Source organism: Borostomias antarcticus, assembly GCF_949987555.1.
Source record: "Borostomias antarcticus genome assembly, chromosome: 6".
In the NCBI taxonomy this organism is placed as follows: Eukaryota; Metazoa; Chordata; class Actinopteri; order Stomiiformes; family Stomiidae; genus Borostomias; species Borostomias antarcticus.
Genome location: NC_140239.1, coordinates 23,098,577 through 23,120,758, shown reverse-complemented (window position 1 = coordinate 23,120,758; position 22,182 = coordinate 23,098,577). Strand labels below are relative to the sequence as shown.

Here is a 22,182-nt window from a genome sequence, read left to right as displayed (position 1 = left end):
GGTTTATTTAAAAAAACATTTTGGAATGAAACATTAAAATTGTGTTCCCTATCTGCTGTTCCTTCTCTTCACTTCTGCATCGTGGCTATTTGCACAATGAGAGAAAACAATGCAACCAAACACACAATGTAAAAACAATGGGTCGACTGATTTTCCTTTCTTTTTCTGATTTTCTTTTCTTTTGAAAATAGGAAAACTCTGAAGTTACCAATTTAGGAATTTCATTTAGATTAATCTTCCATTTAAATGTTAGATTTCAAAACTTTGATGTGAACTTTGAGATATTTTAACTGGGGACCTGTGCCTCACTCACTTTACCACAACCTAACTGCTGAAGCTATAGATAGTCTGGTTTCTGTTGAGTTTGAATTCATCAAAAAATTCCCCTTTCTCTATCCTTTTATCCTTCAGACCTTTTAGTTCAGTCATGTGGGTTGTGCATATTATGTATGTGTGCATACTGCTCAAAGGTAGAACTGGTTGTTCTGAATACTAGAATTTCCTCAATTCCACTACAGCAAGATGCAGAGGTCTTCAAACATACAATGTTTTTCATTATATATTTAAACTTAATATAACCAGACAGGTCAACTAAGAAGACATACTTAATTTCTAAAAAGCATTATCTTCAAATAATGTCACTCACTAGCTATGATATTATCAAGATATGCAGCACTCAATGGAGAAAATGTAGTGCTGTATGTGCATAACATTGCATTCCAGCTTCATACAAGTGCAGCCTAATCATGAGCATTCGTGTGCGGTACACTGAATTTACACTATGATTTTGGGGGGAAATTACTGAGCATAATTGTGGAAGAGTTAGTTAGCTGCCAATAAATCATTATGTACAAAGCAGAAATGTTACCATACAGTACATCTTATTCTAAATACCAAATAATGCTGCCACCTTACATTAGTTTAAAAAAAATCATGCCTGGAATACAGTAGGTTACGGTACATACATGTATCATGCTACATAGAAATAGAGGACTTACCGGTGTAATTGTAATAGTGTGTACAGTACCTATTGACACAATCACAGGCACACTTCCTTGTAAGTGAGACAGCTTGCGTGTATAGCCTCTATCCAACTAGCGTCTAAACGCCCCCTTTCCTCACCCTCACAGGTTCTGCAGTTTAATTGGGCGAACTTACAGGAAAGTGCACTCATAAATGTATGAATTCACAAGAGGCTCTTGCTATTGTGTTTAATGTGATTCTCTCAAATGACTTAAAAGAGCTGCATGCCATGTCATTTCTAGCTATGTGGGTGACAGGGCATCAGATGATTATGCCATATACTGTAGATACTGTACCACAACAAAGCACTCTCCTCTTGTGATAGCGCAATCTGGCAATCTTAAACACACCATCTCTTCCCTGAATGGGCCATTTGAATCAAGGGTGTAGGAGTGAGTTTGACATTGGGGGGACACATTTGCTTATTTTATTTTATTTACTTTTTACTTCAAAAAGCATCCTGAGGTACTATTAGCATCCTGAGGTACTACTAGCAAGAGAAGCAGCTCAATGGCCTAGTGGTTACAGTGTCCGCCCTGAGATTGTGAGGTTGGGGGTTCGATCCCTGGCCGAGTCATACCAAAGACTATTAAAAATGGTACCCAATGCCTCTCAGCTTGGCACTCAGCAGCAAGGGTTGGATTGGGGGCAAGTCCCTGCGACATACTAGCGTCATGTCCAGGGGGTGTACTTGTATCAAGAAACACTAAGGAATCAGGAGATAGGCTCCTATAGGCTCGAGAACCATTGGTTTTCAAGGCTACTTACTATTAGCAGGAGCAGTCAATATTGAGTCAGTTACAAAATGATCAGTGCAATCATATACGACCCACTTCTTTTTTATATTTAAGAATATGGCTTCAACTTTGCCCAATTTCTAATTCCGTCATACATGGTCTCAATCTCCTAAAGTGAATGCAGTCTCACTCAAAGCCTAACTCAGAGACTAAGCAAGCAATAACTAAATGTCTGTGAAAGCTCTGATGTACATCAAGCTCACAAAGGCCAATACAGGTTAATACTTCTCCTAGTCGTCTTTGCTAGCCAGCCAATACAGGTTAATACAATCTCTCTCCTGTTACTAATACACCTCTCTCTCCCTCTTTGTCTGCCTATCTCAACCATTTGATAGTCCTGCATGACCTTAATGTAAATTACAACACTAAACACAAAAAAATGTAGTCTCAGTATAAGTAGGCTACATTTATTTATATAGGCCTACAGTAGCACTTCTCACAGAGAGGCCTCACAAAGTGCTTCACAGGTTAAATGCATACAGAAACATGACAAAATTAAACACAGGAAACAGGACAACAGTCATAAACATAGTCAAATTAATTTGACAAATGACTGTCTAAACAGAAGCGTATTTAGCTGCTTCTTATAAATGTCCATAGACACTGCAGCTCTCAAGTCCTGAGGAAGAGCATTCCACAATCAGTACTAGACTTAACCATTACAAAGGCTAAATATTTAGAAAGGTTTTGTCACAGACTGAATCACTGACTTTTATTTCAAACCACTTATTTGCATTGCACAAATGCTCATACACTTTATAGATGTATATGGCTAAAACTAAGCCAGTAAAACATTGTTTCAAAACTAATTTGTTGATTTAATCATATCCATTGTTTAATTTCATAAAGTTTGCCATTTTACCCGCATGACTGAGAGACTAATGACATAATTCAACCCGTCCTCAAATTCAAAGCTAGTGGGGAGTAACCTGCTCTACAAAAGACTCTCTGACAAGTGAAAGTGAACAAGTGTCCTGTCCCAGTGTTGCGCTCTTCAAAACAAAGGTTTCAAATGTGCAGTTTTTTTCTCCGCCCACACCGCAGTGTAATTTTTGGGTGGGATAAGTCCAACTGTTTCCAATATTGAGTGGGACACGTCCCACCTGTCCCCATGAGGTCCCTACGCCGACAAAAAACAGCATCAACCTCTAGTTTAATTTCCATGTTCATGGACGCCGTGCAATGATATCTAGTTGTTCTGGATTGTTTTGGACATTTTGTCATGTGCTCACTTTAAGACAGCCCGCTATGACAATCCTCTATGATGTTAACTCCCTTTCCCTTTAGATTACAAGAAAAGTGTGGTTATAGTTGTTCAAAGCTCTATAATCGCCTCCGTGACCTCCTTGCCTCCATGATTTCTGGAGGTATTGCACATTTACCATTTACCTCAGCGAGACACAAAGCACAAAGAACGCTCTGAATGAATGCAGAATACGTGTGGCAGCCATCCTGGGTACGCGTACTGCACACGCAAGACAGCCAATCACTGTGTAGTTTGACAATAGTAAAAACCAAAAAAATTCCACTGGAAAAGAAATGCCTGAATGTTTTGCTGCGGCACCAAGACAAGCTTGTCGTACAAAAACATTCCCTTGCTTTAGCACGGCCGAACAGCTGTTGGATAAGAGGAATCCGTCTGCTGTTCCTTTGCCAACTATCTTGCCATGGACAGATCCCTCTTGATTTATCACAGCAATAAAAAGATATTTAAACCCTTAAACATCTCGCAAACATGCCAAATAAACATCCTTGAATAAAAATCTCACAATCCTGGATTCATTCAAACAGGAGCCAGGTGAAGATATCATTAACAAAGGTTATTTTATTAGGTCCATAAACACAAACTGTACAGAGATAAATACTGTAACTCCGGTAGAAATGAGGGGGGCTGGTGCAGTGAAAGGTCATCGTGGTCGTCTAGAGGTCAGTGTGAGTGGTGTGAAACCTGCTAGGCCACCTTCTCTATGTAGTCTGCTGCTTGACTTATCTGAGACACACTCAGGTCCTGGGTCGTCTCATCAAACTGGGACAAGAGAGCCAATCAGAGAGGGAGAGAGGGGGAAGGGGAGAGTGACAGCGAGAGAGAACATGAGAGAGAGAGGTTGAGAAAGAACCAAGAAGCAAGAGACACAATATGAGATGGAGGAGGCAATGTTGCAGAAATATTTCACCAATAACTGCTCTCGATTATAGATGGAACTTCAGATGACCATCGCTACTGCACACATTCACTAAGTGAATTCATTGTGTGACATGTTGGCAGGACATTCACAGGTGGCTGCGCAGCTTTAGGTTACCTACATACGTATGACCTAGTGTACTTCCTGTTCCTAAGACAGTACCGCAGGGGCCCCCTCATCACCACCGTGACACGGACACTGTTTCTTTTGTTCTGCACACTACCTTATCGCTGGTGTCCGGCCCCTCAATGGAGACGTCAATCTCTTCGCCGATGCTCACCTCGCTCCTGGAGAGATCCGACCGATGGCTGGCAGGCGGTAAACCCAAACACACAAGAGCGAGACTCTTCATATTTTCATCTCTTATGCGACTAGGGGAACTACTTATTATCAATGAACAGTGTCAGCAGTAGAACCAACCAGTGTGAGGAAGTGCATTACCTGTTAAAGTCGTCGTCATAGTCAACGTCATCATCTGTGGAGGACAAAAAAAAAAGATAGGAGTAAAACCATGTGAAAATACTTTACAAAACGAAATTGCACAAGGCAAAACCAATCCATACCAAGAACGAGAGATCCGGTTTTGTCATTCGTGGCCTTCACGTCTTTGAATCCTTTTTCTTTGGAGCTCGAAGTACCTAACAAACACATTTCAGTCGAGATCACTTTAGTCAAAATTGACCCATTTATTAGCATGCCACAATATAGATTTTTTTACGCATATGAATTTTGGTGGTGTGATCTGTTCGGGGGGTCCCCTGCCTTCCACGCATGTGGAAAGCGGCAATCTAAATGTTCCCCCCCTCTGGGCCGCTTGGCCCAGAGTGCCGGAAGAGGGAACAGCGTCTAGCCCCCTGCCTCTATGACGATCAGAGTGGGCCGCGATCGGGAAGACGCTCGGAGGTAACTCAGCCCACTAAGAACATTAAAGAGCGCCACAGGGGGACTGCTGTACATTATAGTCCCTGGCCTCCACGGAGAAAGGAGATACAGACGCCAAAGGAGATACAGCCTAGTGTCTCTGCCTCCATGGTGACCGGAGGGACCGCTGGATGGCCCTTCGGAGATGTTTCGGCCCACGATCACCACGGAGCGCCACAGAGACTAAGCTAGTGAAATTCCCCGGCTTCCACTAGCCGACGCATAGTGGAATACCAGAAGAATGCAGCAATACCCCTGGAACAGAGAGCAACGGTGACAACAGAGACGACATCGACAGAACACAGGCGGAGCAGGGGAGGAGGTGGGGCTGAGATACGAGCGATCAGCAGTAATGGCAAGAGCGAACGATGACATGTTTTGACAGCTTAAATACATGCGCTCTAGCGGGCTGAACCAATGCTATGACGGCTGACAGTCAGCTGGTGGGTTGCGTCATACGGGGTGTGACTGATTAGCCTCTGCCGATTAGCCCGGCGTTGACATCGTGGCTCGCCTGAAGTTACGTCGGAGACTTCATTTATTAAAAAGATCCACTTCTCGATCGAATAACTCCACGAGATGGAAACGAGATGGGACGAGATGGTGAAAAGATCTCTGTGGCCTTCTTACCGTTCCGGCTGCCGGAGAGGTCTCTGAGGCCGGCCTGTCCCGAGAGAGACCCCCCCGCGCTCTTCTGGGGGGCTGCGTCAGACAAGGAGGCTGGGGGGCTTCCTCCCGCCCTGCCCGAGTCCCCCCTCCTGGGAGGAGACAAACAAGGCCTCAGTCTTAGTGCGCACGGACACACACACACACACACACACACACACACACACACACCACACACACACAGGTAGAGGAGACACACAGGTAGAGGAGACGATGGCTACATGAAGTGCTACGGGGGGCGAGTAGGAGAGAGAGAGAGAGGGATACAGTCTCCACCCCTGCAGCTCACCTGTGTTCAGAGCTGTGTTCATGATCAATGTCAGAAAAGGCCTCCTCCCCCTCTGTGTCACTGCCCAGAGCAGACAGGCTGAGCCCGGAGAAAGAGGGAAGACAAACAGGATATAACACACACACACACACACACACACGCATGCAGAGAGAAAAAAAAGTGCAAAGTCCAACAACTACAGCTGGCTGAAGTAGATTCAACCCAACGTGAGCGAAAACAACACACTGGTGTATTGAGGCGGCACACAAATGATGTGGAGGTGCAGGGCTGCAGGCTAACAGCCATGTCCTTGCATTCACTCGAGAGTCGTGTGCTTTCCGACCCCATACACAACACCATGCGCACTCACTCATGGAGGCTAGCGCCTCTCCTGATTTGGGGGACGGATCGTCCTCTAATGCTCTCCCCTCTCTCGGGGCGGAGACTGCTTTGAGTTGAAGGGGAGACGCACGTCACGCAGAGATACACGGAAAGAGAGACAGACAGAGGGAGACAAGAGAAAAAAAAGGACACAGGAGAGACAGGGAAACGGGGAGAGCAGAGCAGAGCTCCGGCAGACAAACCACCGACCTCCCACGCAAGATCACACTGCTCTTTACCCACAGCCTTTCCCTGCCACATCAAGAAAAGCAGTGGGGGGGGGGGAAATACTGGACGTCTTGACAAACGAGCTTAGAAACACGGTCAGAACAGTAGTTCGGCCTACGATCTGTTCCTGTGGTGGGTACTTACTCTTTTGGACTATTTCTCTGTTCAGAGAGACTGGCCCCTGACATTGTCTTATCTGCTGAGGTAGGACTACTCCTCCAGATGCAGCAGTGAGAGGGAGAGAGAGGAGAGAAAGATACAGAATGTGTGTGAGAGAGAGAGACACACACACACAGTGAGAAAGGCTGTGACAGGGCTGTACCATAGCTCAAAACACAACACGAATGATTCTGCCTACTAATGGGACTAGGGCTGAGATTCCCCTTTCGGTTGCCGTGTCTCTGTTTATCAAGCTCTGATATCAGGAGCTTAAGAGGAACATTTCACAAGCCAGACCAGATATCATGTTTACCTATGTGCAAGGGACAATGACAGAGAGGGGGGGAGAGAGTACAGTATGTGTGAGAAAGAGAGAGATACAGAATGTGTGTGTGAGAGAGAAAGAGAGAGGAAGAGATAGAGTGAGAAAAGAGTGGGAGAGAGAGGAGAGAAAGATACAGAATGTGTGTGGGAGAGAGAGAAAAGAGTGGGAGAGAGAGGAGAGAAAGATAGAGAGAGAGAGACTTTGTCAAAGCTCCTCACCAGCCGTAGGTTTTCTGTGGTTTGGGCAGGGGGTCGTCAAAGAAGGAGTCCCCCTCGTCTGCGTCCTCCTCCGCCTCCAACCCCACCTCCAGGTCCAGGTCTTTCCTCAGGCCGGGGGCGGCGGCGGCGTTCCTGTGGTCGCCGGACGCCTCGGGGTGTCTGGACGTCACGTGCGCATGCCCTTTACCCTTCAGGGAGCCAAAGCTCGGGCTGCTGTCACTGTGGTTAAGCTCCGCCCCCTACACAGCATGACAGGGCAACCGTATCACAACAAGCCACAGAAATTTGTATTATTTTTTTATTAAACCTTTATTTTACCAGCTAAGACATTAAGAACCGTTTCTTATTTACAATGACAACCTGGCAAAAGGCACAGCCTTTTGAGGGGAAAGGGGTACACAACGATTGTTAGTCGATTCTGTGGGTCCAGGAAGGCTAGCGTTTAAAGGTAGACTCAGGGGTGTGACGTCATATCCGGAAAAAAGTGGGCACTCATCCTCCACCGGAGATGTTGTTAGAAATGGGGGTCGTTCTTCTTCCTTTTTGGCGCCTACAGGCATGTCGCAAACACGAAGACGGCGTGCTACGCCGACGGAACTGACAGGAGGTTGAGGAGCTCGTTAATTTGAGTACCTCTGGCAGGGTTGCAAAATCCCAGGAATATTCACAAACTACCCAAAATTCCCAACAGGAATACATTCTGTTTTCCTGTTTATTCCTGTTAATTCCCGTTAACTCCCATGGCAAGTTTGTGAACATTCACAGAATTTTGCGAACCTAACCTCCGGTGAGTATTGTACCGCTTGTTTTGGGCAGCTTTTGTCACACCCTAGACTAGAGTCTATCTTTAACAGTGTGAGGACTACTAGCAGTAGGGTTAGTGGTGGTGAAATACAAAAATGAGACCCGAGGACTCTCCTTGCATGAGTCTGCTCAATGTTAGTCTTTACATACCCTCTTACTGCAGTGCAGCGGAGCTGTTAGTATCAGACATGCAAAACATCAAGGTTTTTGGTGACCGAAGGCATCTGCTATGAAACTAGGATTAAACAGCGTGATGGGACATGACTCTGAGCAGGTTCCATCTTCAAAGATGGAGCCATAGAGAAAGGTACGTTTTTGCATTCTCCCTTAGGCTGTTAAAGCTAAAATGAGTCGTCTCGCTGGCCTGTGCTGATTGTGACAGCATATCAATTCAACCATGGGATAACAAAGAAGGCTTTGGCACCGGCAGGCCTATGCTATGGGTAAATTAACATCAGTGTTGAAGCTTGTGTCTTTTGTATAACGCATCATGCGATACCACAAGCTTTGGTGGTGATTTGGGGCTGGGGGTTGGGGTGTGGCAGCTCCCCTGGTTGAGTTGGTATGAGACCGCTGCTCTCTAGCCCTGCTCCCACCATGCTGCGTTACCTTGGCATCAGCCCTCCTCTCCTGTCCACTGTGCTTAGGTCCTTTAAACCTGGGGATCTGCGCATTGAGAACAGCTATCAGCAGCTATTCCAGCCTCCTCGCCTGCTCACTCACTCACTCACTCAGCACCTCGCTAAAGAACTGTCCCAACAGAGAACACTCCCTTCAGATGAACCACTACAATCGCCTAACCTCTTAACGCTTTCCGTAAAGATACGGGCTCTGTTTTAACAACGAACAGTCTGGTAATGCCATTCACAGTCGATGATCAAAATGCTTCATATATCTCTAGTCTGTACACATCAAGGAGCGTGGGCGCATCTCAGATGGGCAGGTCCCTGGTCGGGTGGCCTATGCATTCCTCAACCACTGTGGAGGCTGCATTATGAATCAGGGTGTCGCTGAAGACATGCGCTGCCTTAACCAACAAGTAAAGAGGCCGCTAAAGAAAGTAAACTGAGGACTAAAGTAAGAAAGTGCATATGGAAGTACGAAACCCTTGAACAGGTGTTACAGAGAAATGAGTTTCTAATATATTCAGCATGCAATACTAAGCTTTACTCACTGCTACAGTACTTGGAACACCACACACCAACCAATTATAATATGCATTTACATTATAAAGATAGCATGCTCCATTGGTTTTGACGGAGTGAACCTACCTTACTAGCTAGCGATGGGTACATTTTCTCCTCACTGAATCGGTTAGGGGGGTGAATGACTTCACTGCTGTCATGAGAGACCTTAAGAACGGGGAACAACAGAGACGCCATGTTGTTCCTTTGATAAGATCTGCCACTGTTTTAATACCAGGTAATTCCAAAAACATCAAAAGACGCCTCACCACCACACTTCTGCATTGAACGAAGAGGCGTTTGTATAATCCTAGGAACTCCTGGAAGTCTACAGCTGTAGAAACACAGACATGAAGAGAGGTAAATGGTAAATACCTTGTTGATAATTACTCAAATCATCCCAAATCTAAAGCTTTACCCCATTTCCACATCTAAAAACACCTACGTTTGCTGGGGGCTTTGTCTATGCTGCGGAGTTCATCTGTGACATATCTCTCCAGCATGCTCCTGCCGTTGGACACACAGACAGGAAGGTGTGCTTAGCGGACTGGGGACAGCTACAAGTATATCAATAGGCTAGTGTCAGCTTTCTGCTCGAGACGTTCATCATGGATGCTCATACTTGTTGAAGTTGGGAAAGAGATCTCCAAACACTGCTTTTAAATCCTCTCTGCGCACCCCACCAGATCTGTCCTGTACAGGGAGAAATATGAAAAAAATAACAGACACGCAGTCATAATACTGACAATGTCAAGTAGGACTGATTCGTATAACAACACTAATCATGGCCACACACAATTGACTGGTTGATACCGTACTTTGTTCAAGGTAACGTGAACTACTAGCTAATCTGTGCAGCGGTGTTTCTTTTTTAGTTGTCGTTTTACTTTATCTATGTCCTGTTTTTGTGTTGTGTTGTTTACTTTTAGAGTGTGTATGTCCATGTTTGTTCATGTTAGTGGAATATAACCAAAGATGTAAAAAATAAATAAAAAGACCACACACATTGGAACATGCATGCATATTTTGAGGCGATTTACAGATGATCACCTTATCATAAAAGTCAAATTTCTTTCGGGCATCTGCAATTTGCCTGGGGGATACTTCCTACAGAAGGGGGGGGGGAAGAAAAAGGAGAACATGTGAGAATAGAGCTAGGAGCCACGGGCCACACACTGTATTGAGAAGACAAAACAACCCCACTCAATGCTCTGCTGTGGTCGTCAATTAAGGGGATAACGAGGTGGTCCACCACAATCACTACCAATGTGGGCCACAAACGTGAGATCGTTCTGCTGACAATGAGATCGTTCTGCTGACAATGAGACGTGACTGTTCGCAAGTAGGACAAACTTGTTTTTTCTGAAACTCGCTGATGAACAGGAAAACCATTGTCTCTCTCAAATCTCCTTGGTAGGCTACAGGCTACAGGTACACTCATATCACGCGCCCTGACCCAGATCATTCAGACGAGAAAGCGCACACAGATGTGGGTGAGATGCGTACAGTAAAGAGCCAAGATACCCTACCTTGGGAATGTTTGTGGCCTTGTCACCCTGAGAACAGACAGAGGGAGGAGAGCGAGAATATTACAATCTGAGAAAGGACTTCCCCATTAAGCAGAAAATGTGTCAGATGGGCGAGCAAGCATTTGGGATCACAATCAGTGTGGGTTTTAAGGGAGAAGTGTTTTTTTCTGGGCAGAAAGCGGAATTAAACATCACACTAGGGTTGGGCGATGTGTACTCATATGACATCACGATGTGCACATTCAAACGTCGCGATGGACAATGACATTGTCCTATTGTGGTTTTTAAAAAATAAAATTAAAAGCCTAATACTATGAAATAGCCTACAGATTTTCATTATTTTATAGGGCTATTACGTATGCATTTACAATGTATTCTTTGTCTTTTGATTAAGGTAGGCAAAGCTACCTTTTAATTAAAACGATAACCGGGATTTTCATAATAATATTCTCTATCTTTAGGTAGGCCTATAGGCCTCTAGGTTTCAGGTCCCGTTGGCAAGTCCAGGTTCTGATTGACTGACAACCTAGAAAGAGCCAATCTAACCCTGCCAATCAGAAATAGGCCTAAAGCTTGAAGTAGGGCCCTATGATTTCAGCGGACGGAATCAAGGAATTAGTTAGCCTAATAAAAATGGAATCAACTGTAAAATGGAATGTTGCGGAATTTTCCAAATTTGCTTATAATTGATCAATTAAACATACACGGACATGGTAGCGTACTTACAACTGCTTCTGTTAAGTTTAAAAAGTGAAAGAAGGCTGAGGGCTGCTCTAGACTCACGTTATGTGACAAGTGAAGTCTGATAGCGCTGCTGTCATACTGTAATAGATTTTAATTGCAATGAAACAAGTGATTTTCTGTTCAACAGATGAACGACCTGTATTCTACGGCAGCGTGTCATTTATTGACAGCTGGTTCGTTTAGGACTGTGGGAAGTAGCTAACTGGACTCATTAATGAAAAGTCCTATGGTCTCAATGTGGCAGTTTGCGCAGAGGACAGTTGGAAGGTCATATTTGTCATGGGAAAACGTTAAGAAACCACACCTAATAAATAGGCTAATGCTATATTATTGTAACAGGGCAGTATTTAATTTGCATTAAGATAATCATGGTAGGCTAAGTTTGATAAAAGACGGTGTAATCCGAAGGCGTATGTCTAGTCTTAGGCTAATAGAACATTACGCACTTGAACGGCATTTGATAGAGATCATGTAAATTTAGCTATAGGTAAATCTGTAAAGTTTTATGACACATAGATTGCGGGAAAAAAAAGTAAATCTAATCATTTACATGAATGTTTAATTAAGCAGAAATAACGCTATGTATTAAGCAACTCAGGTTTAAGGCGCATGCCGTCTGCTCTACTGTACTGTACTGTACTGTACAGTAGCTCCAGTTCGCTGTTCTAATTCTTCAAGAGGGACACAATATGGAAAATAACTAACAGGGACTAATTAATTGCACAAATATAATACCCAACTGTTCATTTTGACAGCCTAAGTGTTTAAAAAGTGCCCTGCAATTATTTTAACATGATGTAACGATGTTCTCTCAGCCATCGTATTTGGCTATTAAACATCGGCGATGACATCGTTCATGGGCCAACCCTACCTCGTACAGAAACAAGGAGCTTCGCATTTGGATCATTTACTGTGGTGTCAGATGTGGACTTGAAGCTACGTAGAGCTGCAGAGGTGTGTTTACGTCTGAGAAGATAGAACACTTGTCCTTATGTCTGCCTCTTCTGATCAGCTCCAGAAGCAGGGGGGTGTTCTTGTTGACATCGGTCTCTGGGATGCCCAGCTCCCGTGACACCTGCTCACGACTGTCCAGGCCATTCAACTGGGATAGAAAACACACACACACACATCTATATTATTATACCACATCACTGTAAATTAGCAACAATGAACAGCAACTTGGGGGAATCGGTCATCTCTCAATGCTGTGATCATTTGGAACTGCACTATTTGCATTATAAACTGCGATGTCGTCATCAACACTCACCGAGTTAATCTCCGGCTGGAACACAGCAAGTGTGAAGTCCAGGTTAAAGACTTGTAGAAAGTCAATGATTAGACTGGACACCAGGCGTCCTGCAAAGGAACCACGCAGACTCATGACAACATGAATCATGAGTCATTAGCTGACTTAAAGTTCCTTCCAATACATAACTTATGCTCTACCTGCTGGCTGCAATGGTAAATTAAGTCTGTGAGGGTTTAATTCAGTCTGCAAGGTTAATTCAGGCTGCAAGGTTAATTCAGGCTGCTTGAGGTTTACGGTTTGACACTCCAAAATTAGGCCAAGGAAAGACCCATGTTGCTGATAGAAATCTCAGCACTCGCGCAGTTTGAATCAGGTGTGTCCACGCCTCTATGGGAGGAGGCAACCTCAGCTCCAAGCTTTATAAAGACAATCATCTCAACACTGAATTAAAAAAATTGCTGTAGCAGAACCAAGCAGAAGTCTACAAAGATGTGGTTACGAGAAGCTCATTCACTGATCCTTCTCAATTAATCATACATTTCATTGCTGAAAATTACACATATTGTACTTCTAACTAAATGTTAGTGAATTGTTAACAAAGGTCATGATATGGAGATGGAATTTACCATCTGTGGTATTAAGACACTTCTTCAGGTTTTCATTTACAAGTGGAGTTTTGTTCTGTAAGGAAATGCATGGTAGAGGTTAGTTGGACCTAGCTAGCAGCTGGGCTGACATTACACATCAGCTTCAAGTATTAAGCAAGGAACTGACTGTAACGTGAAGAAGCAGGACGTATTTAGTTAACTATCCAGTTAGACCGTTATTCAGAACTTTACCTCCACTTTATCTTGCTCATCCATTGCCAGGAAGACAGCAGCTCGCATCTCTGCCTGTAAAGTTTAACGTTAAGCTAACGTTAGCCATTATTAGCTAAGGGCATAGCACACTGTGCGCTGCCAAACGTTACTGTTTAATGAATATGAAGGTTAGTAGCTAACGTTGTGGTGGCTCTAATTATATGTAAACTACACAACAGTATAGCCTTAGATTATCTGGTAATTACTGGTGGCTATTCTAGCAAGCTAACTCACTTAGACACAGGCTAGCTACGTAGTGATAGCTAGCTTATTAGCTGCAAGCTGCGTTAGGCCCAGGTTAGCTACAGTTAGCTAGCTAGTTTGAAATGGGTTTGTTTTACCGACAAGTGTCAGCGAAATCAAATTGTCAGTGTTGAGGCTATATCGACTATTTCTTACCTTTAATTTGTTCAATACGCCATTGTTTTCGAGGTTTTGGATCAAAAGATCCCGTAATTCTGTATCATCCTCAGTGGCAGACATCTTTATTGCTAGCTACAATACAACTAAAACACACAACTTTAGTCACGTGTCAGACGAAAGCTAACGTATCTGTTTATTTAGTAACGCAGATTCAAAGACAGTACAAAGTCCAAAGAAACCCGAACACTCAAAAGCACACACACACACGAAATGTTGCTTCATTTGTCCTGCAGATTTACATGGTCACGTGTGTGCAAATGGTCAATAAAATCATTATTTTAAACGTCACAGTTACACATTCTATTCTATTCTACTCTACTCTAGGCCTACTCTACTCTACTCTATTTTATTCTAGTATGCCTTATTTAAGATCAATAGGCAATTAAAACAATACACATTCTAGTGTTGCAACACAAGTTTTATTCAGAGCAAGATGTCAACACCAGCATGATAAAAATTGTACAAACTTCACAATTTCAAATTAAATATCACAGCAACTTGTGATCTTAAACATATACAGCAAAAATATATCAACATAAATCATGCCATGTGGTACCAAAATAAAGTTGGAAAGTTTGCAAAAGAGAGAGGGGATAGGGGAAAGGACAGAAGGAAATTGATGTTGTATAAAATCCCTTCATCAAAGCATTACTTGAAAGAAATTGAAAGTTTAGAATCTTAATAAATTGATGACTTCACAAATATTCATGTTTTTTCTGCATTCTAGCATGTGTGACATGTTAGTTTTCTCTATGTAAATACAGTAGTCACAGATAACTTTTTAGTACATCTGATATTACAATATGTAGTCTACTGACTGTTGGTGAGCGGCAGATTTGTGCTTTTAATTCCCATTTCCTTTGTATCAGTAAGAGTTATTGACTAAAGAAAAAAAGTACAAGCTGTCAATCTATCTAAAGCGTTACTATATTGGCAAAAAGCTGCAGACACAAAGCCTCTGGTGCAGACGTGGAGTCATGGAATGTGGTCTTTCAGGAGGTCAGAGAGGACAGCTCCAAGTGTGAGATCAGGTCATCGACAAGCCCACCATCAAACAGGGATGTCTACACTTGACTCACTCCACTTAAAGTCCAGCACAAAGACACTGCAGTCTTGTGGACACCACATGTTCGCACTTTACATACTTTTTTAGAAGCTATACATTTTTTTTGCAAATCATCCTCTTTATTTACCCATTGATAACATTTTGACATACTCCAATGAAGTGCATGCATGATAAATTGTATTAAGAACACATGTATAATCCACTATTAGTGTCATCTGAAGCAACTGTTAGTCACATGATAATGCCAATTTGGGCAAGATATTCAATCAGTACTATTGAAGGGTAAATTTGGGATGTACTGATGTTCTAAAAGTTTAGGCATTATACAGGGGCTGACAATGACATTCACATTGCATTATAATGCTTTCTTAAGTGCTATGAATACATTTGCAGCTGATGCCTTATAGAAAATGATAGTTATTAATGTTTAGTTTAAGAATATGGGCCATAGAATATGTCATTATTCAGCCATCTTTACTGACTTTAGATTCCACCAATCGAGTAAATCTTTTCTGACAGATTAACAAAAGCGCTCTTAAGCTCATATCATTATCTTGTGGCTCAAACACTTAGATGCATGATTGCAAAGACAATTCTACTGAACAAGTGCAATATATACTATGATGCATGGGGACATAGACCCTGTAAATCCAGTATCATTCAGCCATTAGAAAGAGAACGTATCTACAAAACCTCTGGCCTTCATTTGAAACGTTCAAGTACCTCTTAGAGAGTCAATAAAAACATCAAAACATGGAAACAAAGGTGTCCCTGTGCAAAATCGAACATGAGAGAAGGAAACTCATATACACCTTTCATTTTGGAACCAATCACCCATGTTGAATTCCTAAAACATGATTGTATTAAAAGATTTATACAAAACTTAATACATTTACATTTAGTAAAAATCTCTATCAGCTCTTTGCTAATTTTACTCATAAGAAATTGCATATACCCAAACATTTCTATATAGATTGCATCCCATATCTAAACAAGTGATTTTATCTTTTTCATACCAATATTGCTGATAAGCTGTCCTACTGCCTATTTAAGATTTGAGATCAAAGTAAATTAGTAATGCTAGATTGTCTCCTACAGTTTATGTAGCCATTGGTCATTCCCTCTGTGTCAGAATGAAACATGTTTCTCTTGTCAACACAGAATACTAAGAGTTTTAAACAAATGAAGTAGTCCATTCTGGATGATGGGTTTTGCACCAGTAAGTTTCCGTGTCATGATGTTTGAAATCTTCATGTTTATACATTGTTTCTTCCCGTACTTCATTTACACATAGACATTGTTATTAGTGTCCACACTGACCACTGAAGACATAGTTTTCAAACATTGTTACAAAAATTGATAAATGTACATCCATTAAACAATCTGCACACCAAAGGTCTTCTTGTACATCCATTGAGAAAAGCTTATCTAAAAATGATTGCTCCTCACAAATCGCCCTCAGCTTTCATCTTTCTAAGCCAGTGGCATTCACTTTCGTCCTTTTGTCAATAAGCATTAAAATAATGAATGATTCAAGCTTACAATTAATAAATACATATACACTAGAATGTGCATACATTAGCAGCTATAAACATTACATCACATTATATAAGGTCATATGAAAATGTACAAAACGTGAATGTTCTTTAAAACCTTTGCGATAAGTATTTTCAAAGCAAGACAAAAAATCGAAGAAGAAAAACCATGGACCATAAATAAAAAGAAATACTATGGTTAATTACAGCAGCAAAATTATAATCCATTTCCTCTTTAGACTTTTTTGCTTTAGCATCTCTTGGTTGGGCCTCCAGGGAAGGCTACACCTGGATGCCTTGCACTGCTTGTTTGATGTTCTCCAGTAGGGCCTTATTCTCCGGACTCTGGTACTGGTCCTGATGGGTGTACATGTCTGTCAAAGTACTCACATATGTGTCAAAGTTCTGTTCATTCATTGGTTCCTGTGGGGATAAATAAAATAAGTGAGGGCAATGACAAACAACAGCCAGACTCAATCATACTAAATCACACACAACTCAGGTGATCCATTCATTTTCTTTAAGAGAAAAGGGGAAGGAAGGGAGGAAGGAAGGAAGGAAGGAAGGAAGGAAGGAAGGAAGGAAGGAAGGAAGGAAGGAAGGAAGGAAGGAAGGAAGGAAGGAAGGAAGGAAGGAAGGAAGGAAGGAAGGAAGGAAGGAAGGAAGGAAGGAAGGAAGGAAGGAAGGGAGGGAGGGAGGGAGGGAGGATGCAGAGCTAGCCAATTCAGGGGAGGGAAATGTAACAGCTGAAGACATTGTCAAGACAGCATGGCAGGATTCCACTAATTGAGTCAACGTACAAAAATAATCGGTTTCATACATTTCGACCTCTTTACAGGATACAATGCAATTGATTAACACCAGATCATGCAAAATCAGTGGATTTAATCTGACTCATATGGATGATTGGCACAAGCATGTAGTTCATGGAGACAAAATGGTGGCCAGCATCACATGGATAATGTGATGTGTGTGTGGCTAGCATGTGTGAGATAGATGAAGCACATATGTGAACATGGTGTAGCTGTAACATAAACAGAGACACAGGCATATGAATCTGATGTGCAACAGTCGACTGAACATACGTTCTTAGTTTGACTGTAACTGTGTACTACCATACTCTTTTATGTCTCAGAGTGTCACATCATGACCATTGCCTTTTAAGGCAGTAAGTCACAGGCTCTTTGAAATAGTTCTAAAGCCGTCAAATTGAAATCTCTTCTGACTAGAGAGTCGTTATAAAGGCAACATGTATGAACAGCTGTGATGCATCCACACCACATCGAAGTTCACAAGGAGGAGGGGAGACTTCAGGAAGGACATGAAAGTGCAGAAGAGAAGGATATTGGATAAAGGACTATGAACATGGATCTCTTACTCTGTGGGGCATCTGTAAACAGCAGTTATGTTTAACTGGGGCCTCTTTCTGGGGCATCGGTTTCTATAGAAAGAGGCGCAGAGAGAAGTCTATTAGCCTGCTAGACAAAAAGGCGGCAAAATGCTGTGTAACCTATCATGAGGTGGTCGTCCCCTCACATGACTGGGTGAAGAAGAGGAAGCCGTATTCAGAGGGAGAAGATACAGTGATTAAGCAAATTTGGTGCCTTTGGGTACAGGGAAGATCGAATTAGCTAGTCTACACACAAGCTGTAATTGGATAATACAAATAGACACATGGCGTCATGATGCCATGACTCTTGAGCCATGACTTTTTTCTCAACAGAAACCGAGCCTGGTGGCGCTGTTGTTTTTGTTGTTAATGTTAGATCTGCAAGGGAAGTGCTGTAGCACAGAAGCACATGAACCGCTGAGAAAACAAGTGATGAACAGAAAGAAGCAGATGGTGAAAACTTAACTATGTCATTGGAATAGGCACTTGAAAAAGAATCTCAGGTAGTTTAAACATCTCCAAATCCCTTTCAACTCATTATCTCTATCGAAACATCCAACTGAGAAGTGGAGTAAGCCACTTTCATGGATTTGTTATTAAACACATGAATGGACTAATTTTCATCAAATGGCCATGCCAAACTATTGTCCTGGGTTTTAACACACTTGCGTAATATGGAACACATTGACATGCTTTCAAGTGTGCCAATATCGTTGACAACATAGCCCATGTCCCAATCCCAACTCACACCCCTAGACCCCAATAACACTCTCTGGATGCCCAAGTCAGACACTTTATCCATGCTTTAATACGGCACTCGCCCAAAAGTAACTGTACTCTAAGCATCTTCTTACCATATGTGGGAGCTGGATGTTGGCTAAGCTGTTAATGAGAGACTGGCTGAGGTTGGCCAACTCGTGTAGTAGAGAGTCATTCTGTTGCTCAATCACCTTGTTCTCCTCCTCTATAGACTTCAGGTTTGTCTCCATGGTGGTGATCTGGCACACCAGAGGAAGACAAGAATAGGGTAAAGTTGGAGCAGACTTGAGCAGACTCACACACACACACACACACACACACACACACACACACACACACACACACACGCATGCACACACACACACACACACACACACACACACACACATACGTGCGCGCACAGAGACAGACACACACACGGATGTACACACACACACACACACACACACACACACACACACACACACACACACACACACACACACACACACACACAGACAAACAAGTCAATCTTACTTGTGTCCTAAGTTTGATCATGTCTGATTCCACTTGATTGTTCGACTCATTTAAATCTTTGATTTCTTCATCCAGCTGTTTGATTTCCTCATCATTTTCTATTCCTGAAGAGAAAAAAAAAGCATAACTAACTACAACTTCAGATTTGGTTTATAATGTTAAATATCTCTAGGAAAAGCGGAAGAAAAAAAAAATCACTAAAAAAATGACTCATTTTGATTTGACATGGTCAGATTACCTTTGCTTGCCCGTTGCTTGATTGTCAACATTTCTACACCACTCATCCTGGCTTTCTTCATGGCAGAGGTGGCACGGGGGCATCCGGAGAGACTGGACGAAGACACACAGAGTCGGCATGAGATGATCCTCATTTTAAAACAAAAACAACAACAATAGGGCAGGTACATTTCTGATCCTGTTGGAACCAATCACGAGTTCCGTGTAGAGCCCCGCCCACCTCCGATGGGTCAGGAAGCTCCCGCTGACGTGGCCCGAACCGTCGCATCCCGGGGTCGGGCACGACATGCCGTCCGTCTTCCCCGACTTCCAGGCGAACTGGGAGCCGTTGACATAGCCGTCCTTCTGTCTTTTGGCTGCCAAGGGGCAGCCCGACGCGCTGCGATGCGACGCGTACTTCCCCGTCACGTGGCCCTGTCCGTCACAGCCGGGGACGGGACACCTGCGGGGGGAGAGGGGACAGGGGACGGGGGGGGGGTCGCAGGGGTCAGTGTTCACTCACACCACCTGCGTCATCATCACATCTGTCTGTCATATCATATCCGGCCATCACCAGACCCCCCCAGGGACGCCGGGACACATGGTGCAGTATAATTACTGGAAGCACAACACCAGGCCGCTCCAAAGACGAACGCTCCCCAGGTTATAGACGGAGCCGCGCGCGGCGCTGCATTAACATGTCCTTCACTGTGACATTTGGGCTGATGAGAATGAGCAGCGCGTCTACAGGCTGCTCCACCCCTGCCGACACACGGGTCAGTAATTATGATTGCAATGTTAATGATGATAGTAGATCCACTGAACCAGGCAGGAGTGGAGGTGGCCCTGGCAGCTGGGAGAAAGATCGGGAGGCGGAATGACGCGGTGCGAACTTTGTATTATTCACAAGGTCGCGCGCCCTTAACGTTACACCACTGCTGCACTGAAATGTCAAATGCTCTCAAGCGATAACCCGTCCCTTTACACTCGTAGTTGTCTGTGGGGAACATCAGGTGAAATACATGACAGAGCATGACATTTACACGCAACACGTCTGCGCCGTCCTGTAAGGCCTCACCTGATTGGCTCCTGATCGTCCTTGTCCTCCTTGCTGTGGAGTATCTTGATCCCGCTTTTCTTCGCCCGTGGACAACCTGACAGACTGGAGGGGAAAGGTCTTGTGCAGTTCACTACCATCTTAGATGAACAGCATCAGTCAGTTCACTACCATCTTAGATGAACAGCATCAGTCAGTTCACTACCATCTTAGATGAACAGCATCAGTCAGTTCACTACCATCTTAGATGAACAGCACCAGTCAGTTCACTGCAATCTTATATGAACAGTTAGTTCACTACCATCTTATACGAACAGTTAGTTCACTACCATCTTATATGAACAGTCAGTTCACTACCATCTTATACGAACAGTTAGTTCACTACCATCTTATATGAACAGTCAGTTCACTACCATCTTAGATGAACAGTTAGTTCACTACCATCTTAGATAAACAGTCAGTTCACTACCATCTTAGATGAACAGTCAGACTAATGCTGTTCACCATCTTAGGTGAACAGCATTATTAGTCAGACATCAGTGTGCTGTATTTTCACTTTACAGGTTTAACACATGAATGGATCAGTTCAGGGGGCGGGGGGATCAGCGTCATTGGCTCATATTGCCATCCTCTACTTTGGGTCACATGGTGTTTATAATTATGATGAGATATGATGGGGTGTCCTTGTGTGTGTGTGTGTGTGTGTGTGTGTGAGTGTGTGTGCCTACAGATGAGCATATTTCTATGTTTGTGTGTATGTGTGTGAGTTGTTTTTTGTTTTTTTCTCTTTTTTCTTTATCTAACCAGAGACGCCATTAAGAACTATCTGCACTAGCGGCCTGGCAGTATGTATTTGTGTGTGTGTGTGTGTGTGTGTTTGTAAGGGTGCATGTGCAGTATAAAGCAAGTCTACCTCCTGTGTGAGGCGTAGTTCCCAGTGATGTGTCCTGACCCGTCACAGCCTGGAGTGGGACACCTGGAGAGAGAGAGAGAGAGAGAGAGAGAGAGAGAGAGAGAGAAAAAAAGAGAGAGAAAGAGAGGGGACAGGGAGGAGAGAGACACCAGACAGAGACACCACCAGAGAGACCACCGGGGAGAGGGATGAGTCAACACGCATTATTTAATTAGTTCCTTCTCGTTCAGAGATTGAAAGATTCTGTCAAAACACTGACTTGGAGTATTACTTACTTGAGGTCTTGTGAGTTAGTGGTCATCATACTGCGAATGCTTTTGTCTGCTAACTGGCAGCTTGAGAGGCTATGGAGCATACCAAATTCAAATATCAGATGGGGGGATATGCTCACTTTTGAAATTTATAAACAAATGTAGAGGTTATATGACATGTACAGTATACAGTATATCTGTACATTTTCAAAGCAGTGAAGGTAATGAGAGGACAGTACTGGTGAAATAGTTGAACCAAACTGAATTGAGCTGAGCTAATACGAGTGTCAAATAATCAGGTGCGGCCTTACGTGATGAGTTCCTTCTTGCTCTCTTTGCAGGGAGTGAACTTGTGTTTGGGGCTTGTGAGGGTTACGTCGCTGGGGTAGTGCTGGTCATCCAGGAGGTCCTGGAATGGGTCCAGTTCGTCCGTCTGAGGTGAGAAATACAAGGACTACATCCTGTCACTACAAACGTCGCCACATGATCCACACAGTTTGCACGTTCGTCCTGTTTT

General features: G+C 43.3%; 2 protein-coding genes across 4 annotated transcripts in view; both read right to left on the bottom strand.

Moving 5' to 3' along the window:
* Positions 1-2,354: 2,354 nt before the first annotated feature.
* Positions 2,355-14,032, bottom strand: cep43 (centrosomal protein 43). 3 transcript variants are annotated; one of them, XM_084439730.1, is made up of 19 exons: positions 13,939-14,032; positions 13,519-13,572; positions 13,306-13,360; positions 12,698-12,786; positions 12,395-12,532; positions 10,687-10,713; positions 10,208-10,264; positions 9,780-9,850; positions 9,603-9,664; positions 9,427-9,491; positions 9,245-9,325; positions 7,170-7,408; positions 6,612-6,677; positions 5,880-5,957; positions 5,555-5,682; positions 4,567-4,641; positions 4,445-4,478; positions 4,227-4,311; positions 2,355-3,846 (listed from the first exon to the last, which is right to left on the bottom strand). In XM_084439730.1, exons 1-19 carry the CDS (start codon positions 14,020-14,022, stop codon positions 3,772-3,774), a joined length of 1,563 nt encoding a protein of 520 aa, XP_084295856.1. In that variant the 5' UTR covers positions 14,023-14,032; the 3' UTR covers positions 2,355-3,771. The 3 variants fall into 3 exon arrangements, with proteins under 3 accessions (XP_084295856.1, XP_084295857.1, XP_084295858.1); XM_084439731.1 differs by lacking the exon at positions 5,880-5,957; XM_084439732.1 differs by lacking the exons at positions 5,880-5,957; positions 6,612-6,677.
* A 2,813-nt stretch (positions 14,033-16,845) lies between these two features.
* The window catches only part of myt1la (myelin transcription factor 1-like, a), a gene marked incomplete at both ends in the record, with an annotated part of 28,704 nt that continues 23,367 nt past the window's right edge, over positions 16,846-22,182 (bottom strand). The window contains 10 exons of the mRNA XM_084439269.1: positions 16,846-16,986; positions 17,942-18,004; positions 18,808-18,951; positions 19,229-19,332; positions 19,467-19,558; positions 19,686-19,907; positions 20,523-20,606; positions 21,415-21,477; positions 21,690-21,758; positions 21,977-22,119. Of these exons, the coding sequence (XP_084295395.1) occupies positions 16,846-16,986; positions 17,942-18,004; positions 18,808-18,951; positions 19,229-19,332; positions 19,467-19,558; positions 19,686-19,907; positions 20,523-20,606; positions 21,415-21,477; positions 21,690-21,758; positions 21,977-22,119 (1,125 nt within the window). The remainder of the gene's footprint in view (positions 16,987-17,941; positions 18,005-18,807; positions 18,952-19,228; positions 19,333-19,466; positions 19,559-19,685; positions 19,908-20,522; positions 20,607-21,414; positions 21,478-21,689; positions 21,759-21,976; positions 22,120-22,182) is intronic.